Here is a 19068-nt window from a genome sequence, read left to right as displayed (position 1 = left end):
ACAGGTAAGTCAATCAGTAAACGTGTGATCAATTCCTATAGCGCAGTAGCGGGCTTTATGGAGACTCGTGGTGGGGATAAACAGGGCTGGATAGACCACGGTGAGAATTCAACTTTCATTCAGAGTGGGAAGTGTTAAAATGAAAACCAGAGGCTCAAAATAGCAATGTTTGGACCAGGCCACGTCACTAAACGTGGAGCTTAATACCCAACCTCTTTGCTGTTTCACCCTCTCCGAAAATATGGGTCTTCACCTGTCAGTCAGGAAGTTGCTGATAAGCACGGTGAGGTAATCCCTCACAAAGGCTTTGTCCATCCCCACAAGATGAGGTAATCCGCATAGTAAAATCCCTCATCCTCCCCCTAAGGGAGGTGGTGATCTTGCCTGAAACAACCTTGTCTTTTGTTTATAATGTCCCTGCCCTCTACCTTCTACATTGTACAGCTCCTCAGGGCTCCCATCTGCTGTCTACATGGGGCACTGTCCAGTTGGTGGATTATTTAATAATGCTAATTAGATCTTCAAAATTCCTCCATTGAATTATATTCTTAACAGAAGCCATAGGATGTTTTTCAACAGGGGAAGGTCACCATCTAAGTGATGTTTCAGACAGATTATTCTGGCTGCTGTGGGGCACTTGCATGGGAGGGACAAGAATGGAAGCCGGAAGCAGAAGAGACTGAAGCCCAAGCTCCAGGCAGGTGGCCCCAGTGCCCTTGCCTGGGGAATGGGCGACAGGTATAGAGACAAGAGCACGGGCTCAGCAGGTTTAGTCAGGCTTCTCCAGTACCTGTGAAGAGACCTGTTAGAAGGAATTGGCACACATGAAGATTGGGACTGAGAAGTCTCCTGGTCTGTTGTCTACAAGCTGGAGACCTTGGGAAGCTGATGGCACAGTGCGAGTCAGAGTCTAAGAGTGAGAAGGGGAGAGTCCGTGGTATGAGTCCTGGTCCTGGGGCATGCCGTTAGGCAGAGAGAACAGAGAGTCAGAATTTAGTTCTGTTGTAAGACACCCAGCTGGTATCAGAGACTTGTTTGTTGGGATGAACCACCCATCCCCACCTCCTGGCAACATACACACATTGGAACTGGGTGCAGAGGCACACTGTCCCTGTTTTTGGTGGAAGCAAATGGTGTAGGGTGGGGTGATTTTATTGAGACAAGCAAGGTCAATGAACAAGAGTTGACAAGCTAATTCTGAGACACTTGAGAGATTTCAGATAACAAAGTAGTTACAAAGTAGTCTAAGCCTCCTGGAGAATTCTGAATGGAGGGAGGTTTGGGGAGTCTTAAACATGGTGACAAAGTTGCAGAGCCGGAAGAGAATCTGGGAGGAAGTGTAGAGAAGGGTGCTGGACCAGGACAAAATGCTGGGACACAGCAGCTTCAGAGGTGGGATGCAAGAGGAAGGTCAGCAAAGGAGAAGGCACAGTCACCAGAGAGAAGGTAGAAAGCTGGGAAAGCGTGCTGGGCAATAGCCCAGGAGACTCAGACATCACTTAGGAAGAGAAAGAAAAGATCATCTCACACCAGTCAGAACGGCTAAAATCAACAACACAGGAATCAACAGGTGTTGGCGAGGATGTGGAGAAAGGGGAACCCTCCTGCACTGTTGGTGGGAATGTAAACTGGGGCAGCCACTTTGGAAAACAGTGCGGAGGTTCCTCAAGAAGTTAAAAATAGAGCTCCCCTGTGACCCAGCAATTGCATTACTGGGTATTTATCCAAAGAATACAGAAGCACAGATTCAAAGGGTTACATGCACTTCAATATTTATAACAGCATTATTTACAATAGCCAAACTGTAGAAACAGCCTGTGTCCATCAACAGATGACTGGATAGAAAGATGTGAGAAGATAGATCGATAGATCGATCGATCTTGCTACTTTCAACAACATGGATGGAACTAGAGGGTATTATGCTGAGTGAAATAAGTCAGTCAGAGAAAGACAAATGCCATATGATTTCTCTCATATGTGGAATTTAAGAAACAAAGCAAATACAGAGAAAAAAGAAAGAGGGAGAAACCAACAAAGAGACTCTTCATGACAGAGAAGACACTGATGTCCCCAGAGGGGAAGGGGGTGGAGGATGGTTAACAGGTGATGGGATTAAGGAGAGCCCTGTGAGGAGCACTGGGTGTTGTATGGAGGTGTTGAATCCCTACATTATACTCTTGAAACTAACTACACTGTATGTTAACTATACTGTAATTTGAAAAAAAAAAAAAAAGAAAAAAGTGGGGTGGAGAAGAAAAGTGACCCTGGATTGGACAGCATGGAGCTGATGGATGCTTTCATAAGACGGTTCTACGGGTGTGGTGGGGAGAAGTCAGACTGCAATGGGCAAGGAATGAAGTGGAGGTGAGGAAATTGGATTTTGTCCCAAGGGTGGTGGGCAAGCACTGAAGACTTGTCAGTCCATGTGTCACCCGCTCAGACTGGTTGTTCAGGTAGTGCAAGGACCATGGGTTGGGGGACAGTAAGTAATTGGTAAACACACAGAATCAGAAGGTACATCAACATGAGATGAGAAATACTCCTCAGTTTGCATCCACACCAAACCCCCTTCCCCCTAAGATTTGACGCTCATTATGATCAGGATGAAGGTGGGAATAATAGTAATCGTGGTGATGTTACTGAGTATTTGCAATGTCAGGACGGTGCTCAGTAACTTACATGACTTATTTTACTGTGTCCTCGGCTCAACTTTCTGGGGAGAAGGTGTTCTTACTGTTTTTCAGCAGAGATCGGGAAAGGGAGGGGAAATTGAAAGACAGCAAGTAATTTGCTCAAGACCACACAGATAGAGAGGAGATGAGGCCAGAGGGACAACAGAGGGGGTGGGGGCAGCTGATGAAGGACCCTGTGACCACTGTTAGGACTTTGGTTTTTACTCTGAGAGAAGTGGGGAGCCAGTGAGGGGTTCCGAGCAGAAAGATGTAAGAGTGGATCACTCTGGCTGATGTGCCAAGAATAAGCTGCATGGGGCGAGGGTAGAAACAGCTATGTCAGTGGGACACAAACACCAGTGCCCTTGGTCCAGTTTCCCAGTTTTCCTAGTAGTGGAAGTGGTGAGAAGTGACGGTCAGATTCTGGGTCTATTTGGAAGTTAGAGAGAGGGGGATTTTTTTTTTTTTTAGGGTTTTTTACTTATTTGACACAGAGATAGAGAGCACAAGTAGGCAGAGCAGCAGGCAGAGGAAGAGGGAGAAGGAGAAGAAAAAACAGACTCTCCGGGAGCAGGGAGCCTGATGTGGGGCTTGATCTCAGGACCCTGGGATCATGACCTGAGCCGAAGGCAGCCGCTTAACCAGCTGAGCCACCCAGGCACCCCAAGAGCAGGATTTTTGATGATGCATTCGAAATAGATTGTGTGAGAAAGAGAAAGATCAAATTTGACCCCAGGCTTCTTGGTCCTGACACGGTGGCCAAAGCCATGATGCCTGCGTGGTCACCAGGACAGGCAGTGCAGACAAAGGGGAGGGAAGGACCCAGGGCTGAGCCTGGATCACACAGCTGCCAAGAAAACAGAAGAGGGGAGCCCCAAAGGAGACAAATGAGGGGACCAGTGAGTGGGAAAGAACCTGAGGGTGGGGTCCCAGGCTCCAGCTCAGTCAGGTGCAGCAAGAAGGAAGAAGCGATGATCAACCAGCTTGAGTCTGATGATTGCAATGAATACAAAAGTATAAAATAGTGGCGAGAGAGAGAGAGAGACGTTGTCCAGAAAAGAGTCTTGTTTTTCTTACATGGGTTTAGCATAGAAGTTACACTTGTGTGGAAGGAAGAATTCTACAGATTTTCAAGGGGGGGAGGATGGAAAGCCCAGCGTCTGACAAGATTTGCAGCATTCAGGAAACACTGAGATGCAATGCCTAAGGAAATAAATATGTGTATGTATTGGGAGGGGTGGGAAATGTAGTGGGTGAGGCCAGAGAGGACAAGGGCCAGATCAGGAGAGCCTTATAGGAGCCACTGATGAGCTTCCAGGATAACAGAAGTAGTTCTGCACTTTGTAAACCTCCCTCTGGCTGATGGTGGATGGACTTGGAGCTAGGGAGGAGGAAGTCAGGACACTGCTGCTGTTGTCCGGGAGGGAGGTTGAAAGAAGGGTTTATGGGAAATTGTGATTTTTATCTTGGAAGAGGGAGTACTCAATACTTTTTCACTGCAAGTACTCTGATGACCAAATTTCCTAAATTTAATTTTTTTAATTTAAATTCAATTTAATTAACATATAATGTATTATTAGTTTCAGGGGTAGAGTGATTCATCGGTTACATACAACACCCAGTGCTCATTACATCTCATGCCCTCCTTAATGCTTATTACCCTTATTACCATCCGCCAACCCACGTCCCTTCCAGCAACCCTCATATTCCTATAGTTGAGAGTCTCCTGTGGTTTCATTTTTAAACGTTTTTAGAAGTTCCTAAGTTCTTTAGCAACTATGAAATTTGCTCTTGATATTATTAGAGCTAATCAGAACAAGGTAGAAAGCGTGAATTTGCATTATCCCCTAAACAAGCCTATGGTGGTTTTATTATTGTCAATCCCATTTCACAGATGGGAAAACTGAGGCACAAAGAGGCTAAGTAAATTGCCCACTGACACCCAGCTAACAAGTGAGTGGCTCTGCTTGTTTCACCCAGTGAGTTTAGTCAATTGAAGAAACAGAACACGGGATCTGTCAACTAAGAACACAATGACGTTATAACGCAACCAGAAGCATTTATTTGGGGTTTAGGATTGCAATCCAGGAGACAGAGGGGATAGACGTTGAAAGTGTGCTGGCATGGGAAGAGGGATGCAGGTTTCTAAAGGCAAAATCCACAAGGTTACATAAGCTGTTTTGAAAGAATTATTAGTGCTGGCAGAGTTTGAACTGACCATCTAATACATCATTGGCTATGTGGCTAACAGGCACCCAAAGTAGAAGGATGTGTTCCAGGAGGTGGTCGGAGTTTGCAACTGACCAAAGTCAAGAGTTTGCGGTGTTCCGAGAATTGAAATAGGGGAGGCGCCTAGGCCCTGCTTTCTCAATATCCTCCCAACTCTACTTTGGGTGACTCTCTTAGCCATGCCTGCTCTATTCTGAACCTTCTTTTACAGCTGGAAGTATTGACAAGTCGATGAGATTAAAAAAAAAAAAATCCCTTCTGATGGGGCAGCCTCAGGGGAAAGGACCAGCGATAGCCAGACTCTCACCTGGGAACAGAAGAGCCCCTGGTGGGTGAAACCTGTCAGAGGTCTGACTTTTGAGCCAAGGCTGCACGTCAAGTTTGAGAAGGTTCTGAGCTGATGTGGAGGTGGTAAAGAACAAACGGAGAATCAAGAGATACAGAGAAGATAGGGTTGACCAGTTGGTGGTGCAGAAAGACCGAGACGGCATCCTGGGAGGTGCCCTATCATCTGGCTCGGGGATGCTAGGACGCAGGAGTGGAACAGTGTCCTTCATTTGTGATACCTGAAATGCAAAGCAAGAGCTCCCTCTGACCACCCCCAACCCCTGGGTTCCAGTCTCCCTGCCTCAAAAGGGATTCTCCTTATGTGACCCTGGTGATACAACTGGTGTGGGATAGACACCCTGCCAAAGTGCCCCTGGCAGGACTTACCATAAGGAGTGTTTATATTCCGACCCCACTCCGTCTTCAGCTCTACTTCTTGTCTTCCCCAACCACACGCTGGGTTCAAACCATCCACCTCCACCTGAGGTCTTTGTGCCTGTGACTGTGCTACGTCTCCTTTCTGCTCCGCAAGCTCCCAGTCATATTTCAAGAGCCTGTTTACTTTCTGAATCCCCCAGAAACCTCTCTGCCCCATCTCAGGCAGAATTATTTGCTCCTTCCTCTGCTGTCTTCCCAGATTTTGCAAATGTCTCCTCTGCTAATCTAAGAGGAGGCATTCTTTACTTTTCATCGCAATGTTTGCCGGGTTTATAATAAGCACTCGGTAAATACTGAAGACCATGAGCAAACGAATGTCTGAAATGTGTAAATTAGTCCTTGTCTTCAGTGGCTTATTTTGCTACCTAGAAATAGCAAAGCGTTAGCAGAGCCATGGAATGAAGACATCTAGCACTTGGCTCTTTGTCTGGAATCCCTCCACCACCACTTACCATCTGTCTGGGGGAATCACCTATCCTTTGGACCTGAGTGTATTTTCTCCGCTGTAAATCCAGGTGGTTAATGCCCGCCCAGGGGCAACATCATTGTGAAGGTTCAGCGGGCGAGTGCGTGCTGTGCATTTGGTACCATGCCTCCATATTTAGTATCTGTCAGAAGTGGGAGCTGGTGGTGGTGGTGACAGAGAGTTAGTCTGTTGCATAATTTCCTTCTGTGATGGGGTTATCTCTTGAAAGAATGATTGTTGTGAGTTGAATTTTATCTCTCAAAAAGTTATGTTGAAGCCCCTTCCCCTCCAACGGGTGACTGTGACCTTATTTGGAAATAGTGTCTCAGCAGATGTTACCAGGTTAAGATGAAGTTCTGCTCCACTAGGGGGTCCCTAATCCAATAATTGGTGTCCTTAGAAGAAGAATGGATTTTGTTTCTTTTGTTTTGTTTCTTCAGGTTTATTGAGGTATAACTGACAAATAAAATTATACATATTTAAAATATATAATATGGTGTTTTGACATGTTATACTTTGTAAAATATTTACCACAACCCAGTTAATTAACACATCTATTACCCTACAGAGTTACTCTGTGTGTGGGGGGGGGGGGGGCATGTGCGTGTGTGTGTGTGTGTGTGTGTGTGTGTATAATGAGGACACTTAAGTTCTACTCTTAGCAAATTTCAAGTATATGATACAGTATTATTAACTAGAGTCACCCTGCTGTCCTTTAGATTCCCAGAACTTAGTCACCCTATAAGTGAAGTCTTGTCTCTCTGGTCATCTCTCCATCTCCTCCAGCACTCCAGTGCCTGGTAACCACCTTTCTGCTCTTTCTCTCTGTGTCTGTGAACTCAACCTCCTCCCTCCCCAAAGTTCACATATAAATGAAGTCATACAGTATTTAATTTTCTCTGTCTGGCTAATTTCACTTAGCATGCTGCTCTCAAGATTTATCCATGTTGTTGCAAATGGAAAGATTTCCTTCTTTCTCATGATTGAATAATATTTCATTGTGTATGTATATGTACATATACATGCACACATATATACACTGTATATATACACACGTACATATATCACATTTTTATACATTTATCAATGGGTGGACTTTTAGATTATTTCCATACCTTCGCTTTTTGTGACTAAACTCTAACAAACACGGTGGTACAGGTATCTCTTCAAGATGCTGATTTTGTTACTTTCAGCTATATTTCCTGAGATTACTGGGTCGTCTGGTAGGTCTGTTTTTAATTTTTTGAGGAACATCCATACTGTGTTCCATAATGGCCATACCAATTTACACTCCCCCCAAAAGCGAATAAGGGTTCCCTTTTCTCTACATCCTTACCAACACTCGCCTGTTGTCTTTTTGATAAAAGCCATCCTCATAGGTCTGAGGTGATGTCTCATTGTGGTTTTGAGTTGAATTTCCCTGATGGCTAGTGATATTTCCAGGTGCCTTTGGCCATTTGCATATCTTCTTTAGAAAACTGTCTATTCAGGTCCTTTGGCCATTTTTTAAAATTGGATTACTTGCTTGTGCCCCCCCCTTTTTGCTATTGAGTTACAGAAGTTCCTTATGTATTTTGTTTTTTGTTTTTTGTTTTTTTTAAAAGATTTTATTTATTTATTTGTCAGAGAGAGAGAGCGAGAGCGAGCACAGGCAGACAGAGTGGAAGGCAGAGTCAGAGGGAGAAGCAGGCTCCCTGCGGAGCAAGGAGCCTGATGTGGGACTCGATCCCAGGATGCTTGGATCATGACCTGAGCCGAAGGCAGCCGCCCAGCCAACTGAGCCACCCAGGCGTCCCAGAAGTTCCTTATGTATTTTGAATATTAACTCCTTATCCAACATATAGTTTGCAAATATCTTCCCCCATTCCGTAATTGCCTCCCATTTCATTGATGGTTTCCTGGGCTGTGCAGAGCTCTTCAGTCTCACATGTTTATTTTTCTTTTGTTGCTTGTACAGCAACCAAAGACTCAGTGACCTGGTGTTTGTGGGAAGTGCCAGGCATGGCATAGCCCGCGGGTATGACATAAGGTGCAGTGTGGCCCCAAATATAAATGGGAGCTTCTCCCAGTGTTTTAAGGGCAGACATTCATGGAGATGGATTGAAACAGACTGAAAAACACTTGCATGTCCCTCAGAAAGAAGGAGAAAGATGCCTCTTGTTGAGAGCAGCAACTTCTAGATGCACATGAAATCAACACTGTCATTTCCAGTCTGGACAAACACGGCACAACACATGTTTCTCACCAGGGAGATAGTCTTTATTTGACTTTTATCGCCTTTCAATGAAAGAGTGGTTCCCATCAGCACTATATAATTATGAAACTTGCAAATACTACTTTTTCTGGCAGTGAAATTTCCTTAAAAATGGAAGTTAACTACAAGAAAGTTCGTGGTGGGAGAGCATATGAAATGGAAGCATGGCTAAGTGTAAGCAGATGCCTATCAAGAAAGAAAAATGTTACCAGGACTCCTTTAAAGCACTAATACAAGCCTACTGTTCTGCTTTTTCTCAAACTAGACATTCATACAAGAGACGGGGGTTTGGCTTTTTCTTCTTGGGGATCCAGGAAACATCCTTGTGTATCTAACCATCTTGGCAAGACAAAAACCAGGGGGAAAAGCAACTGTCTTCTTCTAACCTACTGTCTTCAAAGCAGGTTCTGGGAGAAGAAAACAAGAACTGTGCTCCAGAAGGTGGAGAGATGCGACAGCTGGTGGAGAGATACCTTCTGGTGCAGTAGTAACAGGGAGGCCTGGTGGGCGGGGAGGAGAGTATGGCTTTAGCCCATTGTCTGGGCAGCTGACATAACTGTTGTCCCCTTGGGCTCTCTCTCTTTAGTTTGGACTGCCCTATCGCTGACCATCTGGCAGGACCGTGGTCATTGGGATTGGATATTCCAATGCATTGCAGTCATCGGAGAGGAACACCAAATCCTGAAAAAGATGTGCAATAGGCAAGAATGTTACTGAGTGTGGCCCCAGAACCTGAGCACAGCTATAGGAGTTTATCTTCTAAGAGTGTTCCGTTCTTTCCTTTCATGGGAAAACTTCTCCCCACTTACTCTCCCAAGGAGAACGGGCCCCGTCTTCACATTCCTATAGAACATGATGTAATCCCGCATCATAAATAGAAATAATACTGTATTGTAATTATATCTTCTTCCTGTCTTCCCTCCGCAGACCAAGGGGAGAGAGGAATGAGAAGGGCAATCAGTGTGGGGAGGAAATCCGTAAGAAAACTCTGATGCATGAACAAACAAATTAAACTCGATAGTTAATCATTCATCCTGATGTCTTACTCTGGGCCAGGGCTGGTGCTAGGAATTCTATGTGTGGTCACTCTGCTAGGGTTTTTAGGATCAAGGGACTTAGTTCAACTCCCCTACCCCACACACATGGTCAGAGTGTACTTATTATTATCCTTCTAATGATGGCATGAGGTGGACATAATTATGTCTCCAGTTCACAAATGAGGGAACTGTGGTTCAGAGAGGTTACGGGTTGCTTCCATCTGGGAAGCAGGAAGACCAACAGGAGCTCAGGTCTGCCTGATGCTGAAGCCTGTGCCTCTGAGATCCCATGACAACACTTTCTCAGTTGTGCTGATATTCTGCATTTTTCTGTCTCCTTCTCCTCTTCTACCAGAAGCCTCCTATCACAGAGCATCTGTGAAAGCATCTTCTAGAAAGTCTCCTCTGACCCCAGCGCTCTGGAGCTCCCTCTCCCTCCAACCCCTACCCCATTTGGTTCCTAGTAGAATCTCTCTTATATGGTTAGCATGTGGTCCTGGGTATTGTCCCCACACCAGCATGACCTCATGGAAAGGAAGACCTTGTCCTGAGTGCCCATCACTTATCAAGGATGACAGTGATTGAGGATCTGCAAACACCCCAAACATTCCTCTTCCCCTTCCCATCTCCCCCCACCCCAACCGCCTCCCCCTAGCCTTCCCACAAGCAGAAAAGGTATTTTTAGTGGTGTTCCTTACTCTCCTGCAGAATGAGTTCATGATAATGTACAGTTTCCGCACTTTGTCCTTCAAGGCATCCACCTGGGCTACCTTCCAACACTGGGTTGATGCCACGAAGTCCCGCAGCTTGGCCAGCACACAGTAATTCTGGGAGAAGACAGCAGGGAAGGTATCATGGGGGAAGTCTGTAGCCAGAGGGACAGGAGCTGGGCTCCCTCCCCAACCCCCTGCCTCCCCAGACAGGAACACCCTCTTACGTGTATATCCAGGTAGAGCGTGGGCAGGTATCTCACACACGGCTCCTATGGAAAGGAAGACAGGTCATGATGACCCCCACAGGGGTGCACCCTCAGTCGGTCACGGAAGGCTCCCCACCATGATCCAACAGCCAGACAGCCCCGGGGCCTTCCTTGATCTGATTTGCTTACACACGCACACATGCGCACACTCACGCATATGGATTTGCGTGGATAGTCAGATGGATAGTCAGAAAGCCGAAATACTCTCCCCCAGAATCTTACAATAGCAGTTACCTCTAGGTGGTAGAATGGCAAGTAATATTTATTTTCTTCTTTGTCCTTTGTGCGTTTTCCAACTAGCCTATAAAGTATAGTGGTCTCCCTCTTATACGTGGGGGACAGAGTCCAAGACCCCAGTGGATGCAGGAAACCATAAATCACACTGGACCGTACATATAGTATATTTGTTCCTATATATATGTACAAACCGAGATCAAGCTTAATTTATAAATTAGACACAGTAAGAAACGAACAACAGTTACTACTATAAAATAGAACAATTCTAACAACAAACGGTCATAAAATTTCTGTGAATGCGATCTCGCTCTCCAAATCTCTTCCTGTACTCTACTCACCCTTCTTGTAATGATGTGAGATGATAAATTGCCCACATGATGAGATGAATGGTGTGGGCATGTGACATAGGGTTAGACTCCCGCTAACCTTTTGACCATATGTCAGAAGGGAGCTCATCTGCTTTCTGGTCGCTGTGGACCACGAGTCACTGAAACCACAGATATGGGGAGCCCCCTATGTATGCCTTTTATAATTAGGAAAAACATGCACATTATTTAAGTTTTAAAAGAAAATAAATGGTGTAAGGGTATCATAACCCTACATCTGAGAAACATTACATTTTGTTTGGAGCATCTACAGGGGGTGCAGAGACACTTTTAGACACTTTTAAACTTTATCAAAGCTTTTTTTTTTTTTTTTAAGTGGGGGAGGGGCAGAGACAGAGGGAGAGAAAGAATCTTAAGCAGTTTCCTTGCTGAGGTCAGAGCCGGATTCGGGGCTCCATCTCATGACCCTGAGATCATGACCTGAGCTGAAATCAAGAATCGGACACGCAACTGACTCAGCCTCCCCACCCTCAAGGGCCCTGAATTGTTTCAAAGCTTTTAATGAAGTTTAATTCATTTTTTTTCTATACTGGATAAGCAGCCAGGGATCCTGGGTCATCGTTCTGGGCAGCCCCTGGAACCTGCCCCCTTGAGCCCGGGGTCTGCCTGTGAAAAGAGCATGTTAAGAATGCTCACGTTCCTGGGGTGTCCCCTGCCCAGCACTGTGCCCAGCATGTCTCATTCACCTTCGCGAAGCCCAAAGCGGGAGGTGGGCCCTGTATCAACACTTTCACAGCCAAGGACACCGAGATTCAGGGGCTGAGCTGTCTGCCCAAGGTAAGCAGTAAGGGGTGGGCACGTCCTGGGGGGTCCTCCCCTGAGTGCTCACTCATAATCACCAGGCTCCTGAAGAGAATAACCAGATCTGTGCTCCTCCTTAACTCCAGACTTCCAGGCTCTTTGGGGAGGTTTATTTTTTCTTCTTTTACGTTTTACAGCAGAGCCTCCCGTTGTTGCTGGCAAGTTACCAATAAAGACAAAGTATTGTGGTGTCTCTGATAGATTTTCCTTGTATTTAAAAAAGATGCAAACCACTGTCATTTCTACTTAGTAGGATGGGGATAAAATGCAAACCCTTGAAATTAACATTGACCAGAAAGAAAAACTGTTTTTGTTTTTTTTTTTTTCCTAGTACAAAGGCATGTTTTGGAGACCTAGATCTGCACTGAAACTCCTGGTCCATGCAGGGCAGCTGGAGGAGACTTACCGAGGGCTCCACAGCCTGCAGGCTTTGGAAGTCACCCGTGACCTCTCGGCTCAGGCTCAGCATCCTGGAGTAGCAGGTCGGGGGAGCCGGCTGTGCAGCGGGGGGCCCGGCCAGGAGCAGCAGCAGCACCGGGAGCAGCCTGGACCTCATGGTGCCTAGGCAGCCTCACTGTGTCCGGTGGCTCGTGGCTGGTGCCCCTTTAAGCAGCAGCTTGGGGGTGGTCCTCCACGCCTCCTCCGCTTCCTGTGGGGCCCAGCCAAGGCCATCCAGCACGCCCACTTGGCCCTGGACACTGGATCCTTTCAGACCTGAAGCCCCCCTGCCCTGTGAGAGGAGGGGTTGCCTGGGGGGCGGGGTGTATAGGACACCTGGAAGGGACAGCCAGGCTCCTCTGCTCCCACACTTCTAATAGAAGTTTCTCTCTGGGCAGGGACTTTCCAGAAATAGTAGGACTGGGTGATGAGGGGGCAGGGGACGAGAGGAAGACAAGGATGGATGAGGGATGGGCTGTCAGGCTCTGCAGTTAGAATGAGTGGGGATCCTGTGGTAAACAAGAGCAGAAGCGCGGGAGGGAAAGGGGCTGGAAGTGATGGACCGAGTACCAGGGATCCAGGGCTTGGGGTTGGGCATCCTGGTGTCAGCGTCCACCCACCACTGACCACCCAGCAGGAGCTTGGGCCGTCATTTTCCCTTTGAGCAACTGTGCCTCTGCCTTTGGAAGCTGGGCTCACTCTGGTGCCTGTGGTTGGGTGGAGGTAGAGGGGGGGATGTGTGAGGCTCCCCTCCCCCCGAAGCTAGGCCACTTCAAGCCCCTGGCACAGGCCCCAGTACAGAACAGATGCTCAGGAAGGGATGGTTCTCAAATGTGAGGCTCTTTTGGTGACGAGGCTCTGCAGGCAGGGCTCCATATGGACCACCAGTTAAAAGATGGACTCTCTCCTTAGATGCTCAGGGCAGTGCATGGTTGCCCACTTCTGGTGAAGCCCTGGGGCAGGTTTCTCAGCTCTTTCCTCCCTCTCGTTATATGTGCCATGGGGATGATAAGAGCACCTAGCTCCAAGGCCCCTGGTGAGGAATAAAAGACACTGAGCTAAGGTCAGAGTCTCCATTCCCCCAAGTGTCCTTGTGAAGCAGCTGCCTCAGAAAACAGTCCCATTTTCCAGGTGAGAAAGTGGAGGCTCAGAGAGTTCCAGCAACTTGTCTCAGGTCACAAAGCTGGAGGTGGACGGGTCCAGACTGGACTTTGTGCCCCATCCTCATCCATCCCTCCCTTCCCCAGTGAGGACCGAGACCCTTCTCCTGGTGGTCAGAGGAGGAGCTGGGGTCCCTGGGCTGCCCAAGCAAGACTAAGGAACCAGCAAAGACAAGGAGCCGTCGGAGAGAGGAAGAACATCCCTTGGCACCACTTCTGTCACAGTCATCCCAGCCGTTGTCACACATGCCGTGAGCCCTACAGAATGCACATTGGGTTATTCCCACTTCCTGGACAAGGAAGGGGAAGGTCTCAGTGTGGAGGCCGAGAAAATTAAGGCCATCCCACCTCAGGTTTAGCCTTAGCATAAGTACAGCCATCTTAGTTTCGGCAGCCATCTCAGGCCCCTGTGACCAAGGGCTGAACTTTCCCCTACTTTACTTTAGTTCCAGGGACCCCCACCCTGCTTTCATTCTAGGGACCCCCCACCCTGCTTTAGTTCCAAGAAAGTACCCCACCGTGCAACACCCCAGCAACAGCTAATCATCTTACTGCTGAAAAGTCTGAAACTTCTCTTCCTCCCCGCCCAAGCCTCCTGTAATGACCCATAAAAACCCTGCCTTAACTAGCCTCGGGGTCCAAGTTCCTACTCCGTTGTGCTGGGTATACTTGGGCCCAGGCTTACGCTTGTCAAATAAACCCTCATGTGATTGCATCGGTGCTTGGCTCCTTGGTGGTCTCTTGGATGTGAGAACTCGGGTATAACGGGAGACATGGAACTGGTTGAGGTCACAAGGCAAATGAGGAACAGAAATCTGGGCCTGTGTCTGTCTGTTTGTCTCCAAGTTCTCTCTGGCAGCGAGGGAGGGTAGAGAGGAGTGTGGTGTCCGGCCCCAGCCTCTTCCTGCTCTGTCTGCCCTGAGAAACCCCATCCTGACCTGGGGCCCGCACAGCTCCTGTCCATAAACAGAGTAGCGTCACCTTGGTCCCTTCCAGGCCTGAGGTGTTTACTTTACTTAGCTTTCTGGTGTTCAAGCTGGGCGGGGACCCCAGCCAGGCCCTCCTGTTGGGCAGCTGAGAGTGTGTTCTCTCAACACCTTTATCGATATGACCCGGGGACAGTCTCCAGGACACCCTCCTGGACAGGGTAGGACTCTGTGTGTTTGGAGGGGGGGCAAGCAGCCAACAGAGAAGTGTTTTCTTCTGGATGAAGGAGTCTTCTCACACTTTCCGCGGAGTTGCCTAGGGCGTGGGTCTCCCTGGTGGACAAGCCGGCCTGGCCAGGGATGTCAGGCCAGCTTTGAAATGTTCGGGGCTTCTGGATGGGTTCCTCGAACGAGCTTCAAATTCAGGACAGGGAGGAAAAACAAGCCCATGCACCAAAACAAGTCCTTGGGCCATCCAGATTGAGGGGATGTTACCAGAAAACAGGAGTTGTCTGGGCATTTGAAGTGGAGATAAACATGTTGCTGGGAAACCAGCCCCGTCTCACTCGGGACACCGTGTGTGGCTGTTGATGGAGCTTCTTGAGCAAATCAGAAGCTTCCGCTGTCCCCTAAGCCCCAGACACTAAGGAAACTGGACCTCATCTCCCTCCCTTACCACTCCTTCCTCACCTCTGTTCAACAGCCAGCAGCCAGGGGGGTTGAGTAGATGTGCAAGGAAGGTTTTGCCCGGTTAACCTGATGGTGGTTCTTTCTGTTACTCAGAGAGAGGCACAAGCCCAGAATGAAGGCACAGAGTACAGCTGAATCAGCCTCACCCCGGCTGCCCCAGAGAGTCCCCTGCCCTGGGTGCAGGCAGGTCTTGGCACCCCACATGTGTGTTCTGCTCCCCAAGTCTTTTGCCACTCCCTGCTGTACACCCCCGCCCCAGCCCCTCCCACAGCACCTGCAGCATCAGTCTGCTCCATCTGGAAGGTGAATGTCAGAAATACAGGTGGAATTCCCCAAGAGACTGAAGTCTTTGTCTTCCTGCAAAGGTTTCTCCACTCCCTTCAGTGTCTAAAGCATAAGCCCCATCTGTGTACCTCATTATGCCAGGAGAGCCAAATAGCCAGAGGCAAGGAACAGGTGACCCTCAGCAGACAGCATCCATCCTTTGAATGGATTCTTTGTTGATTCACTGGACTCATAGTATTTTTTTTTAATATTTTATTTATTTATTCTGGAGAGAGAGAGAGAGAGAGAAAGCATGGGGGGGGGGGTAGCAGAGGGAGAAGCAGATTCTCCACTGACCAGGGAGCCCAACGTGGGACTGGATCCCAGAACTCTGGGATCATGACCTGAACCGAAGGCAGATACTTCATCCACTGAGCCACGCAGGTGCCCCTGGACACACAGTATTTAATGAGAGTTTGCGGTATGCAGGCCTGAGATGGATAGGCGGGACCACCTGGTGAGTGATAGAGATGGGGTTGCTGTCCTTGTGCAGAAGAAAGAGGGCCATCAATTCATCACATCACACGGGGTGATGGAGGGACAGCAGACTTCAGGTCTGGCCTCAGGAGGCTCCATGTGAGGGTTGCGGTGGGGAAGTAGGATGGGTGTGGAGGTGGAGGTAGGGGTGGGCATGGGGCTTGAGCAAGAGAGAATTTGGAAGATCCTGTTCTGCTGGCTTTGAAGACCATGGAAGTGTCTATGGCCAAGGAACACAGGAAGCCTCCAGAGGCTGGAGAAGGCAAGGAAAAACTTTCTCCCCTAGATCTTCCAGAAAGGAACGCAGCCCTGCCCAGACTTTGGTTTTAGCCTAGTGAGACCCAAGGTGGACTTCTGGCTTCCAGAACTCTGAGACAGACGGTGTTGTTTTAAACCACGCAGTTTGTGGTGATTTCTTCTATCAGCCATAGGAAATTGCCATACTATGTCTCTGGGGTTCAGTAGAATAACAGATATTAAAGTTGGAGGAACTTAGTAATGATCTCCATCAACCTTCCCTGTGCTTGAGCTTCCTTCCTTGTCTCCCACATCCATAGTCTGCTTGCATACCTCCCTTGATGGGGAGCTCATTGCCTGTTGGAGCCATGCTGCAGGCTCTGGGTGGCTCTGGCTAAGGCAAATTCTTCCCAAGATGAAGGGGAGTGTTGATGACTTCCTGGTGCTGCCATCCTTAGCTTAAAGCTCGGGTACCTTCTTTTACAGAAGAGTCCCGTGGATCCTAAGGCCACCCTCATTCCTCAGTCTGTCCCCAAGCACTCATCGCTGATCCTCCAGACAGATTGGGCTCTCTTTCAGAGCAAACCTCCCCATGTCTTGGACCCTTTTCCATGGAAGTGGCTTAAAGATCTTTCCCACAGTCGCATCATGATTAATGTCTCATTGTCTGAAGTTCTTTCTCCTCCTAGGAGCCAACTTTAAAGCAGAAATCCACTCTTGCCAACCCCTGTTTCAAGTTCTTCCCTGGCTCCCCAAGGCCTGGAAGGCTGACTGAGGTCTCCAGCCATCCCTACCCGTCCCTTCCTGGTGATGATGATGATGTGATGATGACAGCTAACTCAGGACGTGCTGCCTGCTCCGAGGCCAGGGCAGATATTAATGCATTTATTCTATCATTATCCTTTGAGGATACCAAGGCTTAGAGAAGGTAAGTGACTTGCTTCAAATCACACAGTATAAGCAGTCACTAGGGCTCATCATCACCATACCCAAGTGGCCTTTCCCTTTCAAATACACCATTCTCCCTTCTTGGAGCACCTTTCCCTCTCCTCGCTTCCCTGGTTTGCTGCTTCTCATCCCACCAGACAGAGTAGCAATGTCACTTTCTCCAGGAAGCCTGCCTTGACCCACAGAGGCTGGATTGGGTTCCTGCTGCCTGCGCAGGCTCCCACAGACCCTGCACTCTCCTCTGCTCTGCCAGGCATTGTCTACTCTGGCTGCTGTCTGCTTGCTTGCTCATCCACTATGGATAGAGCAGGTGTCCCCTCTGTGTCTTTGTGTCCAGAGCTCAGGACCAACACAGAGCATGTGTTCTGGAAACATCTTCTTCTGAGTGACGGTGACCACTCCTTTATTCACTCTGATGTGTGATAATGTATTTTACACTATCTGGGACCCAGACTGGAGCACAATCCTTCTTGGAAGTTTTGGTCAGAATGAGGCTGTCACCTCCTTGTTTTGGGTCCCTCTTGTGTCAATTAGAACTGCAGGTTGCAAGTTACAGAAAACACAGCTTGATATGCTGAAGGTTGAATTTATGGATAGTGCCGAGGTAGTGGACTTCAGGCATGGTTTGATCTAGGAATTCAATGAAGTCATTAAGAAATCATCTATTCCTCTCTCCCTATTCCATACTGTGATGGTCTTCTGATGTGTCAACTTTTTTAGGCTACATTTCCCAGTTACTTAGTCAAACACAGAATCCAGGTGTTACTGTGAAGATATTTATAGATGGATTAAAGTCCATAATCAGTGGACTTTAAGGAAGGGAGATGATCCTAGATATTCTGGGTGGGCCTAACTCAATCGTAGGAAGAAATTAAGAGTAGAACTGATGAAGAAGATCTTTCCTTGAGAAGAAAATTTCCCTACTGAGTAGCTTCAGCCCGTCCTGTGAATTTTGCTTTGCCTTTCCCAACAGCCTTCCGTACTATTTTGGAATTTCTTGTCTGGTTTCTGCAACTATGTCAGTCAAATCCTTATAGTAAACTCCTTCCTCTGTCTTTGTTTCTGGTTCTGCTTCTTTGGTTAAGCCTGTATTGAGACACATACCATCAGCTCTATCCTAAAGCCAGGTCCTCATGTAGTCACAAAGTGGCTGCCAATAGAATATACAACACATGCTATGTCATCCCTGACTAAAGAGGTAATGTCTCCCCCATGATCACTAAAGAAATTCCTGAGCATCGTCTGGTAGCAGACCCTGCCGTTGTTTGTCTTGTGACCTAGCACTTTCATAGTCTGGGACTCCTTTTTTAGCATTTCTAGATAAAGAATGTTTAATCTTTTCCTTCTCGTTGTTCAGACTGACATATTCCAATAAGAGACACAGGTAACATATTCCAATAAGATACACAGGTAACTAGGGAAATACTCTTTGTTCCTGGCCCAGGGGGTTATGGGAAATACCTGAGCACACTTGCTTTTTTCCTGACCCCTTGTTACCTGGCTCTAACACAGAATCACACGTTTCCCGAACGTTCCTTATGTTCCTGTCCTAAGAACATGCTCGTGGTGACAGCCAAGGTTGATATGGCCATGGCCAATTTCAAATCTCTGTTGCCTAATGTCCGGCCAGTAGCTGACTTTGGCAGCAATAGGCAGCACCCAGGGGCAGCTTCTGTTCTGCACAAAACAGAGTTTCAGATGCTAATGTCAGAGGCTGCTGTTGGAGGCTTTTTCTCTGGCGAAAGAGGTGGCTCTTTCGCTTGTCTGCACTCCTGCCTGTGCTCTGAGGTTGAAAGCCAGGAGCCCGCAGTGCCTCTACCGTATGGACTCAGTGATGGCCAGGAGGTATTTGAGCTGAGGGTAGGTTGAGCCACTAGCCAGAACATTGCCTCCAGCGTTCCTGTTGATGTCAGCGTTCCTTTTATTAAAGCAACACATCTTCCCCTGTTTAGGTGAAGTATTTTTGAGCGTGTTACTTGTACTCTTGGCAGACTCAAGAGGAAAGTTGGCCCACATGGTCCAGAGTGAAGGAATGAAGACAA

General features: G+C 47.8%; 1 protein-coding gene across 1 annotated transcript; it reads right to left on the bottom strand.

The window, feature by feature from the left end:
• Window positions 1–8917: 8917 nt before the first annotated feature.
• Window positions 8918–12437, bottom strand: CYTL1 (cytokine like 1). Its single transcript, XM_032333813.1, has 4 exons — window positions 12233–12437; window positions 10361–10405; window positions 10122–10250; window positions 8918–9067 (listed from the first exon to the last, which is right to left on the bottom strand). Exons 1-4 carry the CDS (start codon window positions 12380–12382, stop codon window positions 8984–8986), a joined length of 408 nt encoding a protein of 135 aa, XP_032189704.1. The 5' UTR covers window positions 12383–12437; the 3' UTR covers window positions 8918–8983.
• Window positions 12438–19068: the final 6631 nt, after the last annotated feature.

This window comes from Mustela erminea, chromosome 2, assembly GCF_009829155.1.
Source record: "Mustela erminea isolate mMusErm1 chromosome 2, mMusErm1.Pri, whole genome shotgun sequence".
Lineage (NCBI taxonomy): Eukaryota > Metazoa > Chordata > Mammalia > Carnivora > Mustelidae > Mustela > Mustela erminea.
This window is presented reverse-complemented; position numbering and strand designations above follow the sequence as displayed.